The sequence below is a fragment of the Hylaeus volcanicus genome, chromosome 1 (assembly GCF_026283585.1).
Source record: "Hylaeus volcanicus isolate JK05 chromosome 1, UHH_iyHylVolc1.0_haploid, whole genome shotgun sequence".
NCBI classification, from domain to species: domain Eukaryota; kingdom Metazoa; phylum Arthropoda; class Insecta; order Hymenoptera; family Colletidae; genus Hylaeus; species Hylaeus volcanicus.
Window position 1 is genome coordinate 11,936,927 of NC_071976.1, and position 18,040 is coordinate 11,954,966.

Sequence of the window (18,040 nt, forward strand, 5' to 3'; positions counted from 1 at the left end):
AAGAAGGTTATGCGCAGGCGCGATAAACGAATGATGCGCATGCACAATGATTGAAGGCCACGCTGCCGGCCAGTAAAGTATGTAACACGTTCGTGAAACTGGCGTCTTTAGTCGTCTTCCATAGAATTATGAAAGAAAAAACAATGAAATGTATACCGGACACGACGCACAAAATACTGAACCTTCTGGTATCAAAAGCTAATAAATTCTTATTTTTTCCTAAATGACCATCAACTTCGAAAGCGAGAAAATAAATTTTAATTGGAAAAAGCCGCCAACAGGTTCGCTGCTGTTTCACAGCTTCCGTTAACGCTCAACGATCGATGTAAACACTTCCGTTCGCGGCAAATTCGACGTACAGCCTTTTACAAAACGAATAACGTTAATAAATTAAGCTTTCAAGATGTAGAAATGACGTTTTGAAAAAAAAGTATAGGATTTATAAACTTTATTATAACTTTCGTGTATAAAATTAGTCAATAAGATAACTTAGATAAGTACATGTTCAATATTATATGGAATCGTTGATGGATCATAAATATACTGGACGAGCACATAACAAACAATATTTTTTTAGTGTATCGCTTAACAAGTTTAATAAGACTCTCGAAAGAGTGGCTTAAATATGAAGTAGTTGGTGGTAATCTAGTTATTGGGTGTTATCTAAACGTGAAAATGATTATAGGAGTGGAAGAAACAAGGATATAATCTCAACTTCACGAGTCTTATTTAATTTGTTGAGTTATACTTATAGTAACGAGATATCTGATAGTGAAAATTAACTTAAGATGCGTGTAGAATAAATTAAAAATATATAAAAATTATATAAATAAATTGTATATATAAATTATTTATATTATTATATATATATTATAAAATGTATTCAAATTGGTATTGCACTGTTAAATCATTAATTTCTATCATCAAAGTTTCTATCATCGAAATTTGCGAAATATCTACTTAACGATTAAGTGGAAAAGGAAGAATTTTATACTTCAAACATAAGTACAATTTCATTATTCTGAATGTTCTTTAACTTACACCAATTCCACTTAAAACATTATCAATATCAATAATTAATATAAAATAATCAGCACCTGGATTAAAAATATAAATTTTTTAAGTTAAGAAACGGTATACCAAATTTTTAAATGTTTCTCTAATTCATATTATATTACCTTAATATCATAATACTCAATGTGACCATTGAATCTACGATTGTTTTCTTTCTACGTTGTATATTCTTTCTAATAAAGCTAATGATATACTTCCAGGTATTCTTTGATGTTGTGCTATCAGATTGTTAAGTGCATCAGCAACCTAAAAATGATAATAACGGATCTAAACTGACCGATCTTTTACGCGTTAACACGATTACACATTTATTGTTATTATCGTTTGTGAATTTGTTTCTATTACCTTTAATTGTAACTCTTCAGGTGTAAGACTGCCATCGTATGGGATTGGTTTACCAATGTACGTTGTTAACTTGACTGGAAAGCCGCCATAAATTGGTACAAAAGGAAACCTTGTTGCAGCATATATTCTCAACCATATTCTTCTACCCCAACTTATCGTTCTAAATGCTTCTCTAACATTTTTTGTAAATAAAGGTATTATGCACTGTTACAAAAATATTAATGTTTCAGATTGTCCAAGCTTTAAAACAAATTATTACAGAAAATATAACATTAATACATACCACTTTAGCATCTAACGCAACCTTTGCGAAACCTACTCTTTTCTTCCACATCAATTGGTAATAAGAATCTCCAAATTGAGCTTCGTATACACCGCCGGGTGAAATAGCGAGCATGTTCCCTTCTTTTAAAATAGTAGAACATGTTTGAAGTGTACCAGGAACAACTTTCAGTACATCAGAAATTATGGACCATCCAGGACATTTAAAAAGAAATCTGTCAGCTACTGTATGAATTAATCTTGAATTTAGGAGTAACACTTTAGCTATAAGGTAATAAAGATCTATTGGAATGGCTCCATGATAATATACAAAAAGCACCGGTACATTTTCTGGTATATTTTCCAGACCAACTACTTCATAGCCTGTGGAAAACATGAAATAATGTTAGAACTAATGTGAAAACTAATTCAAACTGAAATTCATCTATCCAATAACATACCATACCAAATCCAACCATGAGCATCCCAAACTGCAGCTACCACATTACGAGCTGCATTCCTCCAGTCAGTTCCATATGCATTTCTTAGTCTACCTCTATTAAAACAAAGTACTATAAATTATGAACTACTTAATTTATGGTTTGTATGTATTTTACCTAATAAATACTCACCTATGTAATTTATACACGTATAATATTAATGCAGTCAAATATAGTAATACAACGATCACAAGTGGAAGTAAAAATGTTACTAGAAGCGGCATTAAAAGCCACGATAACCACAGAGTATAATCCACGTCGATATAGTCGACTGAAAATAATATTGTACAGAATTAATTATTGGGACAGTTTTTGTATAATGCAATACAAACAAAAGATAATTAACATAACTTGATTAAAAAAAAAAATCTGTACAAAATTTATTTAATTCAATGAAGTACATATAATCACCAACAAAATTATTAATTTTTTATATCTAAACATGCTTATAATGCTACAAGTTTTTATTTCCAGATTGCTGATGTCAGCAATTCGTTTTATGCATTATGTACACGATAATATTGTACCGATAATAAATATAAAATAACACATTTACCTATGGTATCTTCTAAAACTTTCCGCAGGTTGAATATTATGGAAAACATGTTTAGATTACGAAAAAATGGAAAAAACACGAATAAATATATTAAAGTTACGAAAAGTCTGGTATTACTTTATGAGACACCCACATATTCACTAATCTCAATGGAAATTTCTTGCTCTTGTGACAACTTTCATTTATATTTCAGAATAATTATATTTGACTTTAAATGCATTCATAAATATTTAAATCTAGGATGTTTTTATACACTGTCATCCTGTACTATACTATCATTTCGTAATGGTTTGTTGTACATATTTTGTACAGCACTGTATCGTTCGTAATTTCAACCATTCCCCTATTGATTTTAATTATCATATTTCAATCATAGTACTTTACAAAAATTACATTTCTCCATGTTTTCGTTAAAAATCAAATGAAAATACTACAAATTCAATAAATGAGTAGATAACAGATTGAGTATATAGTCCGTTATAATACTTGCAGGTGTCAGCAGCTACCAGCAGCTACCTTCAAGCATGTTAGTTCCGATTTGCATAAAAAACTAGTGCTATACATTTCTATGAAAACGATTGAAAAAAATGTATATTTCTCGTATATTTTCCACAAAAACTGTCATTTTTATACGAATTTTAAATATTATGTGTAAAACTGTGCGTTAAGATAGCTTTGTTCTGTAAAATAACATAAAAACGACTGTTCAAACTGAGATTATATATAAGTATCTACGCGAGTAACAGATATTTGAAATTTTTTAATTCATTTCAAATACGATTAATAAGAAAATTTGAATACAGTAAACTATTAGGTTGTCCGAAAAGTTTCTTTCACTTTATTAATAAGTAATACATGCACAATATTTTATGCTTTATGTTACATTACTGAATTGTGCACGATTCATTTTGCTCCATTACTGTTACAACATGAATATCTATGAAATTAGATTGTCTATTTATATAAACACGACCACATAAATAATTGAGTGCAACTCGCGAAAGAAACTTACGGGACAACCTAATACTATAAGAAAACTATAATACATTTCGTGTCTCGAATAATTGAAATCACTAGATTTGCATTTCAAACACGTGCAATTACGTTTAGTAGCATTTACCGAGTTACAATAATGACGTTTACGAAGTAATTGATTCGATTGTGTACGTTACCATGTATTTACTTAGAACAGTGTCTCTCGAATTGGAGGTACGTGTTCAACAATTTATCTTTATCGAGGGGATCTTTAGATAGATGACGATTGAGAATTACTGAGTTAGAAGATGGCGCTGAAAAAACGAGATAGAAAAACTCGATATAAATCACGAAGGACCCTGCAAAAAAATAGAACAGATATAAATATCAACTGTCGGAAACTGCAAGGTCGATAAAACAATTCTAACGTGTATTTACTTTAATTTGTGGCGCCTAAAATCATGGTAGTTTAATTTATTCGGAAAATCGGAAAGATTCGAAAGAACTGTTGAGAAAGGCGCTCAATATCGGCGTGAAGTTTGGTGGTACATTTCATTGGCGAATTTACCATTAACATATTGTAATGTGAACAGCAACCTCACGTAACTTGTAATCGTTATTCGTTACCAATATCAGCAAAAAAAGAAATAAATCTATTTGCAAGGTGAAACTTGAAATATACGATTCTTCCCTTAGAATTGCTAAGCTGAGCAATTTCTTGAAAGCAGATTTTGTTTTACATTGTACTGTCAGTGATGCCAGTGATTTTATCGCTTTGTCGTAAATGCATAACAGTGTTTCTAAATTTCATCTAAACGTTACTTCAGGTATAAGTTATTACTTTCGATTTCAGTATTATATTTACATCATCATTACACAGGACGATATTTAGTATGTCGCTACTGTGCAATCTATGTTCGATCGGAAAATATTTCGGCAATAAACTGCAATAAACGATCTTGTTAAGTTATTGTATATATAGTTTATAATAACACAATCAGTCGACGATTAACTTTGCAACAACGTGTCAGTAGTTAACAAAAATGATCTTACGATGCATTAACATCGAGCCTTGATAACATCAATGTTGTTCGACGTAATTTAGGCATATTTTTTTTACAATCTACGTGTAAAATTCGTCATTTTGCAGTACAAATAACAATGCATATTTTGATAAATAACGAAACGCGTACATAGGTGATTGGCTTTTAAATTAAAAATACATTGAATCAAAACTAATGTGCATGTTGATAGTGTTGTACAATTTCATACAAGCTGCTAATACATTCACTAATAGGTCACACATTTCACTTTGCACTGTTTCTTTGTGTGTACAGAAAAGGTATTATCATGATGTATGTTTAATTAACATATATTTTAACAGGTGTAAAATGGTAACACAGTATTGAAAATCTTGTAGACAGAATGTCAGACAACGATGATTTATTACACGTGTTTTCGTTGCATGGAATAGATCCCTCTGGAAGAATAATAAGCATAGGATATTCCGGTACTATAGAGTCTAATACTAATCATCTTCCAAATTTTGATGTAACCATAATAGGATGTCCTTCACACCCGAGACAAGAAGAACAAGCTAATGAATTGATTAATGGTAAAGGTTATTAATAGTATTCATATATAAATCAACAAAATTTCTTTAATATTTAAGACAATAATAAAAAAGATTCAAAGATAAGTAAGTTTAAATTTAATGAATGTATCAATTGGTATTTATTGTTAAAGCAATATCTGATGCTCAAGCTCCATCTGACGAGGAGTCAGTACCTGAATCAATGGACAATATACAAACAAGGGATGTAACAGATGGAGTATCTTCTCCAAATCAACAAGAAGTCAGTGCACAAGCGGTAAACTCGGACGATGAGTATGTATTAATTTGATTAAATAATATACATTTATACATGCATACATTAAGTAAATCATTTTTATTCAACATAGCAAAAGATATTGCTGGGTATGTTTTGCAACGGATGAAGATGATGCGACTGCATCATGGGTAAAACCATGTCATTGTCGTGGAACAACCAAATGGGTTCATCAAGGATGTATACAGAGATGGGTTGATGAAAAACAAAAAGGACGTGCAGGTGCACATGTAGCATGTCCACAGTGTAACACAGAGTACATCATTGTATATCCAAATATGGGTTAGTTGTTTTCAAATTTATAAATACTTATAAAGTTAGCTGTTATAATTTATATACAGTATATACATATGCTATAATTAATTATTTCAGGACCGTTAGTAATAGTATTAGATACCATTGATGGAGTAATTTTCCGAATCTGTCCATTTATAGCAGCTAGCATAGTTGCTGCATCTATATACTGGACAGCTGTGACATATGGAGCGGTAACTGTAATGCAAGTCGTCGGTCATAAAGATGGTTTGGCTATGATGGAACAAGCTGAACCTATGGTATTATTAGTTGGTTTACCAACCATACCCATAGTGTTGGTCTTGGGTAAAATGCTCAGATGGGAAGATCAAGCGCTTAGCCTTTTCAGACGACACGCATGCAAGGTTCCTATTTTGAGGCACTTTTTGCCAAGTAGGTATGTGTATACAAATTTTTAAGTCTTAAGCAATGTTAGATTATTTACTTTAAATTAATGAGCATTTATTTTTTTAGTTATTCCAGCGACGATAGAGCACAATCTGAAGAAGTACCTCCTATGAGTGACCCAGTATCAGCAACGCGTATTCTTTGCGGCGCACTTCTATTACCTAGTATCGCTAGTATATGTGGCAAAATATTCTTTGAAAGTATACACTCCAATTTTCACAGAACGTTACTTGTACGCATTAAATACATTTATCTCTAACGAAAAAATTCGTTTGAATAATTACTAATAACATTGTATGAAACTTTGCAGGGTGGTATAGCATTTATAACAATAAAGGGTGCATTCAAGATTTATCATAAACAACGACAGTACGTACGACAATGTCAACGTCGTATAATGGACTATACAGATGATAATGTGGCAATATACAGAAGGCAACAAAGTTCCGAAACCAATCAGACAAGTTAAATAAAAATGCATAAAAGATTTTCGAAGAATGTGTTAACGAGGAACTAAACTTCTTGGTGTACTTTGTATACTACTGTCCGATATATTCCGATATAAACGATTTAGGTTTATGGGTACTATAATCAGGTGTAATAAATATAACGTAAGATATATGTACATACATGTAAGAATGAGAAATTGTCGCTATATACATAAACCTTGTTAGTCAGTTATTATACGTGTCCGACGAACAATGTTACATCTTTTAAATGTATTAATGGAACAACGATGCCAGTTTCATCGTTTTTGTAGTAAATAAGAAATGAACAGCTACAATGACGAAACATTTTTAGCACAAATAAATTTCTTTTTGCTCCAAATTTAACTCTTGCAGCGGCTTCCCATAACCAACTATAAAACTACTCGTGATGAAAAAGACCAACAACTATCATCAATTGTTCTGTACGTTAGAAAATGTCCATTATAGGTTAGTTTTGGATCAGATAATAAATCGTTTATATTACGTCCAATAAAAGTTTTGTAAGAATACTTTATTTTATGTAAATGTTTTACTTGCTGTAGATATAAAGAACTAATAAACATCGATTCAAATCAATAAACCGTGTTTCTTTTCTTTACCTGGACAAGTACATTTTATAATTATATATATATACATACATATTGAACAATTCACTTAAATTTTTAATTAATTAGAAAGAAATAAAAAACTCAGGTACTAAAAAAAGTTTTCAAAAGAGAATTATATAATATATAAATATATTTATTACTAAGTATTATTTTCTGTAATGCAAGTTATTAATTAATTAAGTACAACACATATTTAAAAAATATTTTACCTAAGTGTCTTGAATAATCGTGAATGTATTTTCTTAATATGTACCATGAAAACAATTAAACTTTACAAAAATGTAATATATACAACATGTAAAGTAATACATAATTTACTATTGAGATAATATTTCTACATTTTAAATATCATGTGATACAAGTATCATATTTTATAAAAATAAAATTTTCATTTTTATTCTAGAACTATTATATATTTCTTATTACATTTATGTGTAAATTGTACTATAATACATTCTTTGTTTACATTCTAGCTCTGTCTACCGAGAAAATAGTAAATTTAATGTATTTATTTCAAATTTGTTATCATTTCTGTATATATAACCTGTACAATTGCAAATTCAATAAAAATGCAAGAGAAATGCATGTGTTCTATTCAAAGGCGAATCTTTTTCTAATATTGCAGAAAATCAACATTATTAAATAAAAATGGAAATAATATTACAAAGTATAAAATAATTTCTATTCTACGAGACTTAGACAATGCGTGTATGTATATGTATACAGGGGGTTTACGTACACATGGTAACTATTTTAGAGGGTGATTCTATAACTTAAAATAAGCCGAAAATTAAAATTATTGCAACTGTGTTTGAGGCTGTCACTTCTTTATAGATCAGAAAGTAAATAAAGCTCCAAAGACAATCGCGTCATTCTAAATTTTCGAATTATTTCGACTCGTACATATAATTACCCTCTAAAAGAAATATCATCTTGTATATATATATTTTCTTGTATGTACAAGCATATTTTATGATTAATCTGTTAAAGAATTTTTAATTTTATAACATTAACTTTCATTCAAATCATAATACGAATTAATGCTATAAAATATAAAATTCTTCAACAGATTGGACATAAAACATGCTTTGATACTTCACATCAAATTAAAGGTGGTCCAGTATATTCAAGACTTTCAGAATAAAAATTTGGTGGACCTTCGATAACTAATAAGTTGACTTCTTCAATTATATCTGTAGAATCCGTGCATAACTTGGAACTAATAGTTTTGAAATATGTACATGGTCTTGGACCATTTTCACAATCACCCACATCATATGGTGGACTAAGTATGTCTAAGAACGCAGCAGGACCCTCGATACACGAAATTTCATGCAAGTTTTTATCTCGTGGTGTAAGCACACAAGCAGGTGAATTACTGTGCAAAGATACCGGTCTGTGTCTAAATGCTGCTATTTCTTTATTCAATTTGACTATATGATCATTGTTTGTCTTCAAAGTATAACTGTTCACTTGAACCGCACCACTGATTACCTGTACAGTGAAATCCAAACAAATGAATTAAATACTCTTCACATGTGAAAAGTGACAAAAGAATATATCTATTATACACACCTTTAAAAAACCATGCATTCCAGGATGATTATGCATTGGCATTGTAACTCCATGTTTCAAAATAAAAATCGAAATGGTCAGATCTTTATTTTCAAATATGTCAATAACACACATCGGTGCAGGTTGTGTCTCTATATAGTCGAGAACCTGCTTGTTTAAATTTACATCCTCGGCTGTAATTTTATTCATTAAATTCCATAATTTGTCAAAACTCTTATGACAAAGTTTGAAGCCGACGTTTCTTCGTCCATCGAATGTTTTTAGTGCTTGCTTCCACAAGATTTCAATTGCTGACGTCATATTTACTAATTTTACAACGTTATTCTCGTAAATTCACCTTTTGAAAACCACATTGTCACGTCAATAATTTTGCAACAAATAATGAAAACTCGCATAACAAGAAAAATATAATTCGCGAAACTATGTTAGACCATTAGGAAAATAATTGTGAACGTAAATCAGTTGAATTAAATAAACAATTTCTATAAATACCATTAAATTATTTCGTGTAAAACTTATTCACGTTTCATGTTTTCCTCCGAAGCTTCACCGTACGAATAACATTAAAATCGTACCAATTTACATACTTTAGAGGTTAAATTAAACTGAATCGCTTTATCATTATGTATCACAATTTATTAATTACTAATGAAATTTTTAAATAGAAATAAGCGTTAACATAAATTTCGGTTTTCTAATTAGATTTGGCCTACGACGATACTTTACGCTTGATACTAAACTATGCTAAACATAGCTGTGATTTGTGGCGCACCAGGGGAGCCAAGCTCACGTGGATGGAAGTAAAAAAGTATAGTGACTTAGTGATTTGCTTTTTTACTTCTGATGAGTAGAGGGGGATCATTTATATTTAGACTGTCTAAATTAGACAAACATTTTTTTTAAATAATTAAAGATAAACGTTTATTTAACTGTTACGATAATACGACGACCTTTTATATACAACACAATTTTTGTTCAATGTGCTATATAATTTATTCATACTATATGACTCCTCATATAACATAATTCCATACAACGTGAACGTATTATCGCATTATACAGGGGCCTAACTTGCAGCTAAATCTATTGGTAAAACAGGACAGAGCAATCACGAATACTTCTTCTCGCTTGTGTCAGGGGTCCCAGATTTTAGTTAACTTGCACTTGGTAGGTGCCGATAGTAGTTATCACAACTACAAATGAACGTATCGATGTACACCATCGCAAGTTTCGTGTCAGACTGACACTGTTAGAATTAGTCGTGGGGATGAGCTTTATTTATTTACTATCCGAAGTAAACCTTTTTTGAAATATAATTGTTAGTGAAAAACATATGAAAAGCAGGTTCTTCTTATTACAATTATTAATTTCTGTGCAAAGGTAAGAAAGATTAAACATTTTGCAACTTATTCGATTAGTTTGCTGGTAAAAATTTGTAATGTGTCATATGAAACTATGTTTGGATTTTTGGGAATAGGTATACTAGTATTTTGATAATACAGAAAAGCAGATTTTATTCATTTTCGATTGGTTTTGGTAGTTCTAAGTTCAACTACTGTAACATTTACCATTGTTTATAATGGAATTCCCAATGTAGATACGAGTAATCATATATAGTTCCAACAATGTCTTGCCATGTTTTGTGCCATTGTAAATGTATTTTTAACATTTTAATAGTTTGAGAATGAGAGAATAAAGAATGTGTTTGATTGTAATAATATAATAAAACATAAAGTTAAGTTCAGATAGTATATGAAATTAAATATCACTTGTATATATAACTCATTTTGCCCATCTCTGGTGTTGTATATTCATTACTAATAAAATTTATTATTGTATGGTAATTTAGAACAAACATGATTTCTAATAGCTATGTCCAATGAGGAGCGTCTGCGGAAGCTTCTATCTGATTTAGGAAAAGCTACATTACGTGGGGTCCGCAAATGTCCAAAGTGTGGAACTTATAATGGATCGCGCGGTTTGTGTTGTAAAAACAAACATTGTGATGCAGTATTCAAAGAACCTGGTGAAAAAAGAAAATTGTCAACAGAGGCTTGTAAACTTATTACTGGTACAACTGCACAAGTCTTCTCCGTTAGAGTACGAGACAAAGGTCCAGATTATCGTGGATTTGTTCAGTTACCATTAATAAATGCAACAATTTCTAATGAAATGACAACACTTATTTCACAATCTACAGCACTGTGCTTTGTTGATAGTTGTGAAAGGAGTTTTGATACCAGTGTTCTCAAATGTCATGTAAGTTTCACAAATAACATATGTTTTACACAAAGTTCCTCAAACAATGATTTGTGAATTCCTGAAGGTCTAATGGTTCTCAGTTTGAAAACAGAACAAAATTAAGGTATTATAAATTTAAGGGGTATCAAGGTGGTGGTGTTTGAGGATCAATGTTTTATATAATAACATACAATGCAGTTATAAAATCAATTTATTGTTATAGAATTTTTAATGGTTTTCATTGTAGGAAAAGGATACGACCGATGTGCCTGTTTCTACATGCCAACATATACAGGCAGCTTTAAGATGTTACGCAGAAGCGCAACCATTAACGTTAAGGAATTCTATTTTATCAACATTAAGTGTAAATAATGAAATGAAACAAGAAATTTGGTTACTGGCTACAGAAACTTCAGGTCCGTTAGTGCAACGTGTATCTAAGAATATAATGGCAGTGAAGTGTAAAGCTTCACCAAAGCATCCATTAGGTTACCTTCATTTTTCTCTCTTTATTACAAAATTGAAAGATAGAATCGAACATCGTTATTTTTGTTCTTGTTCTTCATTTAAGGCAAGTAGAGAAATAAAAAAAAAATTCGATTGTATTTCGAAATAAATTTACTATCGAGTATTAATAAAAACATTGAATCTTAACATAGGGTGTAACAAAAACGGCAGGAGATAAAGCAGATGTAGCGCAATCGTTGCAGAATAAACGTTGCGTACATTTTTATGCATGTATTTGCGCATTTGCTAGTGATGTAAAGTTATCAGAAGAATTCAGTTTTTACATAAATTTAGATCAGACTGATTTCAGTATACCAAAACCATTAACAACAATGTTGCAGAATAATGAACAAGATAGAATAGTTGGAATTGGTAAGAAGATTAGATTTGATTAGATTTTAAATTTAACGTAATATTGTTTTTACACTAAACAAAAAAATTGCAGATCTTGATGGTCTAACTACAGATGATGCAGATACACATCTTCTAATATTTCGCGATGATACTTTAACAGTGCAGAGTTTAGATGGAAATAGATTGGACTTAGATTCAATGAATTTGGATTCTACAATCTTACCAAATAGTATTGTTGAAAATATAGAAGTAGAATGTGATCGTACCTTATTAGAAGATAATAATATGATATCACAGGTTCACAATTTAGAAGTAATTAATCAAAATGGCGTGCTACTTGGTGGAAACACGGTCAAAATATTAGAAGATCAAACAACCATAGATTGTAAATACAATGTGCTTAATAATCGTCAATATATCCTAAATGATAATAATATAAAGGTATTGAATACTGGAACTTTAAAGGTCCTCGATACAAGTGCTATTTTGGATGTGAATAATATAAAATTAATCGATACCAATACCGTTTCAAACACAAATGGTGTGAAAATAGTAAATAAGAATGTAGTAATACCCTATGATACTGGAAATGTATCAAGCACGGGAACTAGTAGTACACAACAGCCAATTTCTACAAAACGAAAAAGGGATGATAAACCATTAATTACAAATACTACTAGTTTGAATAATTTGAACTCAATAGAACCGAGGAAAGCTAAAACAAAGTCACAAATTGTTAAAAAGTATCAAAATCCGTGCGAAGATTTAGACGAAGCCAACATACACTTACCATTTATTAAATGGTTAGCATCGATAACTGAAAGAATAAATCAAACTATGCATTTTCAATTCGATGGGAAACCTGATCCTCTGGTATTTCATGTACCACAAATATTTTTCGATTGTTTACGAGAAAGGATATCTTGCGGAGGTAAAAAGAAACGATTACCAAATTCAACAACAGCATTTGTCAGAAAAGACGGTGTACCGTTAGGCACATTTACTAAATACACATGGCAAATTACTAACATTTTACACGTCAAAAGTATTTTTGACACCCCGCTTATACCTTTAGAAGTCACAAGAAGTTTTGTTCAAAATGCTGATGGTACATACGAGTTGTATAAGCGGGAGGAAACGGAAATAGATCGGTATAAAAAAACCAATAATAACGCGTTGATTAAACCCTTAGAATTAAAAACGTATCTGAAAGTTGGTAAGAACCCTGAACTTTTTATAATAAATTAATTAGTTAATATAACTACTTAATCAATAATAAATTTTTGATTCCGTTTACAGGAAATACTTCCCCAAACCAAATCGAACCAACACCGTTTCTGATAGAGTGGATACCGGATATCTTGCCAATATCAAAAATTGGTGAGCTTAGAATTAGATTTGAATTTGGTCATGTAAAAAATGAGACGAATCATAGATGGAGAAAAATAGCTTTATTAAAAAATTATTGAATGTATAATTTTGTAATAATTATCTTTGTATTACCAAATTTTCACTTTCCTATTATCAACAATTACGAAATCTGAGAATTTTTTCCGTGGAAAAAGAAACGATAAGTATAAAAAGCTATTTTGAAAATTTTCTAGTATATATGTTTGGAATATTGATCCATTCAATACATAATATTTTGTCGTAAAAGCAATAAAGAGAATGTTTTGCAATCGAGAAAAAGTATGAATTTAAAGTACTATAAAAGACTGATCTAATTTTACAGTATCATTTTCGTGAAAGCACGGTTTTTCTTAAAATAAATCATTCATATTTTCATATCACGATAGTAATTATACTGTATCATATTGCAAGACCAGTATCTTTTGTTCATTAAACGTATTCATTATACATTTATAAATTAATTTATTGAAAATAAATGTATTACAAATTATATTTATATTCTTGAAAAAAAAAGAGTACTAAATTGTATTATTATTGTATAAGAATGTGATATATTGTAAATATATAATTTAGATCGAATGTTGTTATGTAAAAGTGAAAACGTTTACAATTATACGAAGAAACTCCGTTTGTTTTATGATCTTCAAAATAAATTACATATCTAACATATTTGTTTTTTTAATCCTTGTAGTAGTCTTTCATTTCATTTTTCATTATTACTGGTGAAATAGGACTACATTCTGAATTTTTGAACTTTTATCTACTACTAAATATTTCTTTCTTTCTTGGAATCGGCGTTAAAATTGCAGATATTTAAGTCACATCTCGTCTACTTAAAATCCTTGATAACTCCGACATTTAAATTTTCGACTTTTGCGAGACTGGATTTCTCAGCGCATTCATTCAAAATCGATTCTACAATCGATTTCGTAAGACTTGAATATCCCTAGATCCCTAGATCATAACTTACATATTCAGATGGGCTGTTGTACGAAACGACAGTTCGTAAACAGAACGAATTCTACTGTAAAAGAAAACGATTAGCGAAAAGTTTCGATTTATCGAGTCGACTACGATCAACTGCAAGTACGAACGATATTATTTACAATCAATTGCTGTAGTCTTTTGGTCGTTTCGAACGGAAGTGTGCCCTTACGGAAGTCGTCTCTGACGCAGAGTGCTAAAGAAACGTACCAGAGCGACCAGATTTGTCGCAGTTTTCGCGTATGCGCGACCAAGAACAACGTCGTGCATAGTGAATGTTATGGGCGCTGAAATCTAATGGGCCCTTATCGAAAAGAATATGAAACTGTTGCCCTATATTTATATAAATATACGTATTAAAACGTGAAGCTTTTTGGTAAAACAATAATGCTCTGAATGCGCTCAAGAGGTTTCACCTAAACATTTAAAAATGTTTTAAAATACCACTTAGCATATAAAGATGTACTTCTTGAACAATTCACTTTTCTAAATACTAAAATTACATCTCGTCACGAAGCTAGAAATCAATTTAAATTATTATATCAATTATGCAGTTTGGTTATAAACCAGCGCCACAGCATACAAAGAAATGTAATGTGACAAATTAAGGATTAATGAAACAAATATAAATGTGATATGAATAAAAAAAACACATACAAGACTGGTACCCTTCTTACATAAAGAAACAAACAAGCAATCAATTATGCAAATTTTTAAATAGATTCTAGACATTCGGAACTTTACAATGTATAAAATTGATGTTACACAGTACTTGTTGTCGATATCGTACAGTCTCTTTCTTCCTCAGCTCGTTGGTCGTTCGTTTTCTAAAAAATTTCATGTAATTTTTTAAATCAGTCGAATAGTGGACCATACGATACCCGCTATTATTCGATCAGGGCACTTTACTGGTGCCATTTTTTACGCGCATGCGTGAAAATTGCGGCAAATCTGGTCACACTGAAGCGTACACTTCCATTTTCTCGACCCTTTCGGCGAATAGAGAGCACGTGTTTGCTTGCCGGTCGCGTTCAACTAATTCTATCGTGCAAAAGTTTCCCGTCAGACTTTCAGTCTGTTCGATTCTGGTGACGGAAGGTCGAAAGCTTCTGATCGTCGTAGAGGCAGGTTAACATGAATCCTGAAAAGTTGAAGAAGCTACAGGCTCAAGTACGAATCGGCGGTAAGGGAACACCCCGACGCAAGAAGAAGGTATGTAAATTTATTTCGAATACAAAGACGAACTTACGGAATAATCGCCAATTTTGTCGCGCCGCGAGTTGTAGTGTTCGCAGAATTTCATGATGGGAATGTCAATCGGAACGATTTACGCGTTTCGGTCGTGTATGAAAATTGCTGGATTCTCGACCACCGATTATCATTTTTGCGTGACACCAAAGTTTTCCGTTTGCATTCTTCAAGACACGCGTTTATTACGATTGTAAATTACTTGCACGTGCTCCGTATTCGTAGTATTGCCCTTTCGATCTTCTACTTTCACTTTTTGTTTATCAGAGATTAGTTAGCGTTATTGGTTCCTCGTGTATAGATTTGTGATTGCAACCTGAATTTTCAGTTTATTGACGAGATTCGTATCAAACTGCTAACATCATGATGTTTAGAAGTACAGTAAATATTGGTGTTTTATGTCTGTAAAAATTTGATATGAAATCAGTATATTTATTACACCGCATATCATTTTCAATATTAATGTCATTTAATTATATTCAACGCGCTTTTATGACATGCATGTGAATAACATTATGAAATAGTTTGAAAAATGTTTCTATAAACATTTCGTATCAAACATTCAATGTATTTATTATTCTCCGTATTATTTTAGATGTTAATGTCCTTTATTTATATTCAATGCATTCGTAGGTTGTGCACGCGACTACTGCCACAGATGATAAAAAACTACAAAGTTGTTTGAAAAAGTTATCCGTGAACACAGTTCCTGGCATAGAGGAGGTTAATATGATCAAGGATGACGGTACCGTCATTCATTTTAATAATCCAAAAGCTCAGGCTAGTCTGTCTGCCAACACATTTGCCATTACTGGTCATGGTGACAACAAACAAATAACTGACATGCTACCAGGAATAATAAGCCAATTGGGACCTGAAGGAGTTACACAGTTGAAACGATTAGCGAGTACGGTTTCTAGTAGCACGGTTGGTAAAGCAACGTTGGAAGAGGACGATGAGGTGCCTGACTTAGTGGAGAATTTTGATGAAGCTAGTAAAGAGGAGGTAAGAAATGAATTTGAATAGATTGAATAGAGAAAAGAATTGATTTTGTAGTAGCATTGAATACATAGGTGATGTTTAAATTTTGAAGGTTGCCCCTAAAAAGGAAACAGATGAAAGTGATAAAGCAGCTGGTGACAAAAAAGAAGCTGTTACGAATGATGAAAAGAAAGAAGCCCCTTTAGCCACGCCTGAAGCTTAAAGCATTCAGTATCAAGGTACAGTTTGAAACTCTTATACTGTGTAATTTGAAAAAAATAAATCGTTTTTCAACTTTTTATTATTTTTTTTTTTTACAGCTATTTCGTATTACAACATACAGTTGTAACTGACAAGTTGAGATATACAAGTTGCGAAAAGCAACGCGTAAACGAAGTATCACTATACATACGTTATAAATATTTGACATACCCTATGATAATGCTATATAAGTAACAGTTATTAAGAAATAAAACGAGCTGTTACAGAAATCAAAAGTTTCTATGGAAGATGTTCTTTACTGTGTTGCATTTGCTAATTGTAGATTTTGATTTGAAGCAGCTGAAATGATCTTACTCTTCCCGAGTTAACAATACTGTTAATCGTGTACGAGACCCGGTGTTCGAATTTTAAGCATTTAATTTCGATTGTTCATTCATGCGAAGCACGATGTAAAATTACGATTTTATTCATAAACACTTTCTTCATTGTCGTGTTGAGTTCGTATGCGTTCTTGTTTGACGATAACGAACTCAAAGAATCTGTAGGAATATCGATTAGTAAAATAAAATAAAGTTTCCGGCAAGTGGTAATAGTACCCTTCCAATAATTTGCAGTGACGTTACACAGACGGAAAAAAATTTATATAGAGTATAACAAGAGTAAAACAAAAAAATGCGTGAACTATTAAGTCACCTCTATTTTAATTGATGGAGTCAATAACGGTTACGGATAAGAGCAGTTTTTTGCAGCAGCTTTCCAGCGTGGAAAATGGGGTGCAATATTTTGTAATGTAAACTATGGAATAAATTCATTTGCTGGAAATGCGGGTTTCTACTTAAAATCTCATGTTTTTCTGATACATTGTAATCGTAATTTGTCAATATTTATATTTTCATCGATAGAATAGATCTGTAATAACAGTGTAATTATGGAAATATACTAATAAGAGCCACTATGTATAGTAATATACGTTTCTTAGCATTGTCCATTTACAATTTATATTATTCGTTTGTGTGTGTGTGTATATAACTCTGTGTTCACGTTTATTGAATATACAGATACCTTTTAATCAATTATTCTTCATTTTTCGTAACGAGTCTGCTTTATAACAGTACAATAT

At 31.2% G+C, this 18,040-nt stretch overlaps 5 protein-coding genes across 15 annotated transcripts; 3 read left to right on the forward strand and 2 right to left on the reverse strand.

Annotated features, from left to right (window-relative positions):
• Window positions 1-134: 134 nt before the first annotated feature.
• LOC128874963 (transmembrane protein 68) lies at window positions 135-4,019 on the reverse strand. Of its 5 annotated transcripts, none has more exons than XM_054120213.1 (7): window positions 3,909-4,019; window positions 2,313-2,451; window positions 2,142-2,236; window positions 1,703-2,064; window positions 1,420-1,623; window positions 1,179-1,320; window positions 135-1,097 (listed from the first exon to the last, which is right to left on the reverse strand). In XM_054120213.1, exons 2-6 carry the CDS (start codon window positions 2,402-2,404, stop codon window positions 1,213-1,215), a joined length of 861 nt encoding a protein of 286 aa, XP_053976188.1. In that variant the 5' UTR covers window positions 2,405-2,451; window positions 3,909-4,019; the 3' UTR covers window positions 135-1,097; window positions 1,179-1,212. The 5 variants fall into 5 exon arrangements, with proteins under 5 accessions (XP_053976188.1, XP_053976173.1, XP_053976198.1 ...); XM_054120198.1 differs by having other exon boundaries at window positions 3,227-3,944; XM_054120223.1 differs by lacking the exon at window positions 3,909-4,019 and adding an exon at window positions 3,857-3,875.
• Window positions 4,002-7,130, forward strand: LOC128874931 (E3 ubiquitin-protein ligase MARCHF5-like). Of its 6 annotated transcripts, none has more exons than XM_054120142.1 (7): window positions 4,002-4,119; window positions 5,096-5,326; window positions 5,458-5,599; window positions 5,674-5,882; window positions 5,973-6,291; window positions 6,369-6,534; window positions 6,613-7,130. In XM_054120142.1, exons 2-7 carry the CDS (start codon window positions 5,137-5,139, stop codon window positions 6,769-6,771), a joined length of 1,185 nt encoding a protein of 394 aa, XP_053976117.1. In that variant the 5' UTR covers window positions 4,002-4,119; window positions 5,096-5,136; the 3' UTR covers window positions 6,772-7,130. The 6 variants fall into 6 exon arrangements, with proteins under 6 accessions (XP_053976117.1, XP_053976091.1, XP_053976108.1 ...); XM_054120116.1 differs by having other exon boundaries at window positions 4,005-4,119; window positions 5,186-5,326; XM_054120133.1 differs by having other exon boundaries at window positions 4,098-4,256.
• Window positions 7,131-7,865: 735 nt separating this feature from the next.
• Window positions 7,866-9,767, reverse strand: LOC128874982 (2-aminoethanethiol dioxygenase). Its single transcript, XM_054120236.1, has 3 exons — window positions 9,466-9,767; window positions 8,974-9,310; window positions 7,866-8,892 (listed from the first exon to the last, which is right to left on the reverse strand). Exons 2-3 carry the CDS (start codon window positions 9,271-9,273, stop codon window positions 8,500-8,502), a joined length of 693 nt encoding a protein of 230 aa, XP_053976211.1. The 5' UTR covers window positions 9,274-9,310; window positions 9,466-9,767; the 3' UTR covers window positions 7,866-8,499.
• A 374-nt stretch (window positions 9,768-10,141) lies between these two features.
• LOC128874922 (uncharacterized protein C2orf42) lies at window positions 10,142-14,158 on the forward strand. Of its 2 annotated transcripts, none has more exons than XM_054120104.1 (6): window positions 10,142-10,353; window positions 10,823-11,232; window positions 11,462-11,785; window positions 11,874-12,093; window positions 12,167-13,291; window positions 13,375-14,158. In XM_054120104.1, exons 2-6 carry the CDS (start codon window positions 10,846-10,848, stop codon window positions 13,542-13,544), a joined length of 2,226 nt encoding a protein of 741 aa, XP_053976079.1. In that variant the 5' UTR covers window positions 10,142-10,353; window positions 10,823-10,845; the 3' UTR covers window positions 13,545-14,158. The 2 variants fall into 2 exon arrangements, with proteins under 2 accessions (XP_053976079.1, XP_053976070.1); XM_054120095.1 differs by having other exon boundaries at window positions 10,143-10,353; window positions 10,844-11,232.
• Window positions 14,159-15,417: 1,259 nt separating this feature from the next.
• Window positions 15,418-17,877, forward strand: LOC128874988 (transcription factor BTF3 homolog 4). The gene is made up of 4 exons (XM_054120250.1): window positions 15,418-15,681; window positions 16,351-16,722; window positions 16,811-16,937; window positions 17,019-17,877. Exons 1-3 carry the CDS (start codon window positions 15,604-15,606, stop codon window positions 16,919-16,921), a joined length of 561 nt encoding a protein of 186 aa, XP_053976225.1. The 5' UTR covers window positions 15,418-15,603; the 3' UTR covers window positions 16,922-16,937; window positions 17,019-17,877.
• Window positions 17,878-18,040: the final 163 nt, after the last annotated feature.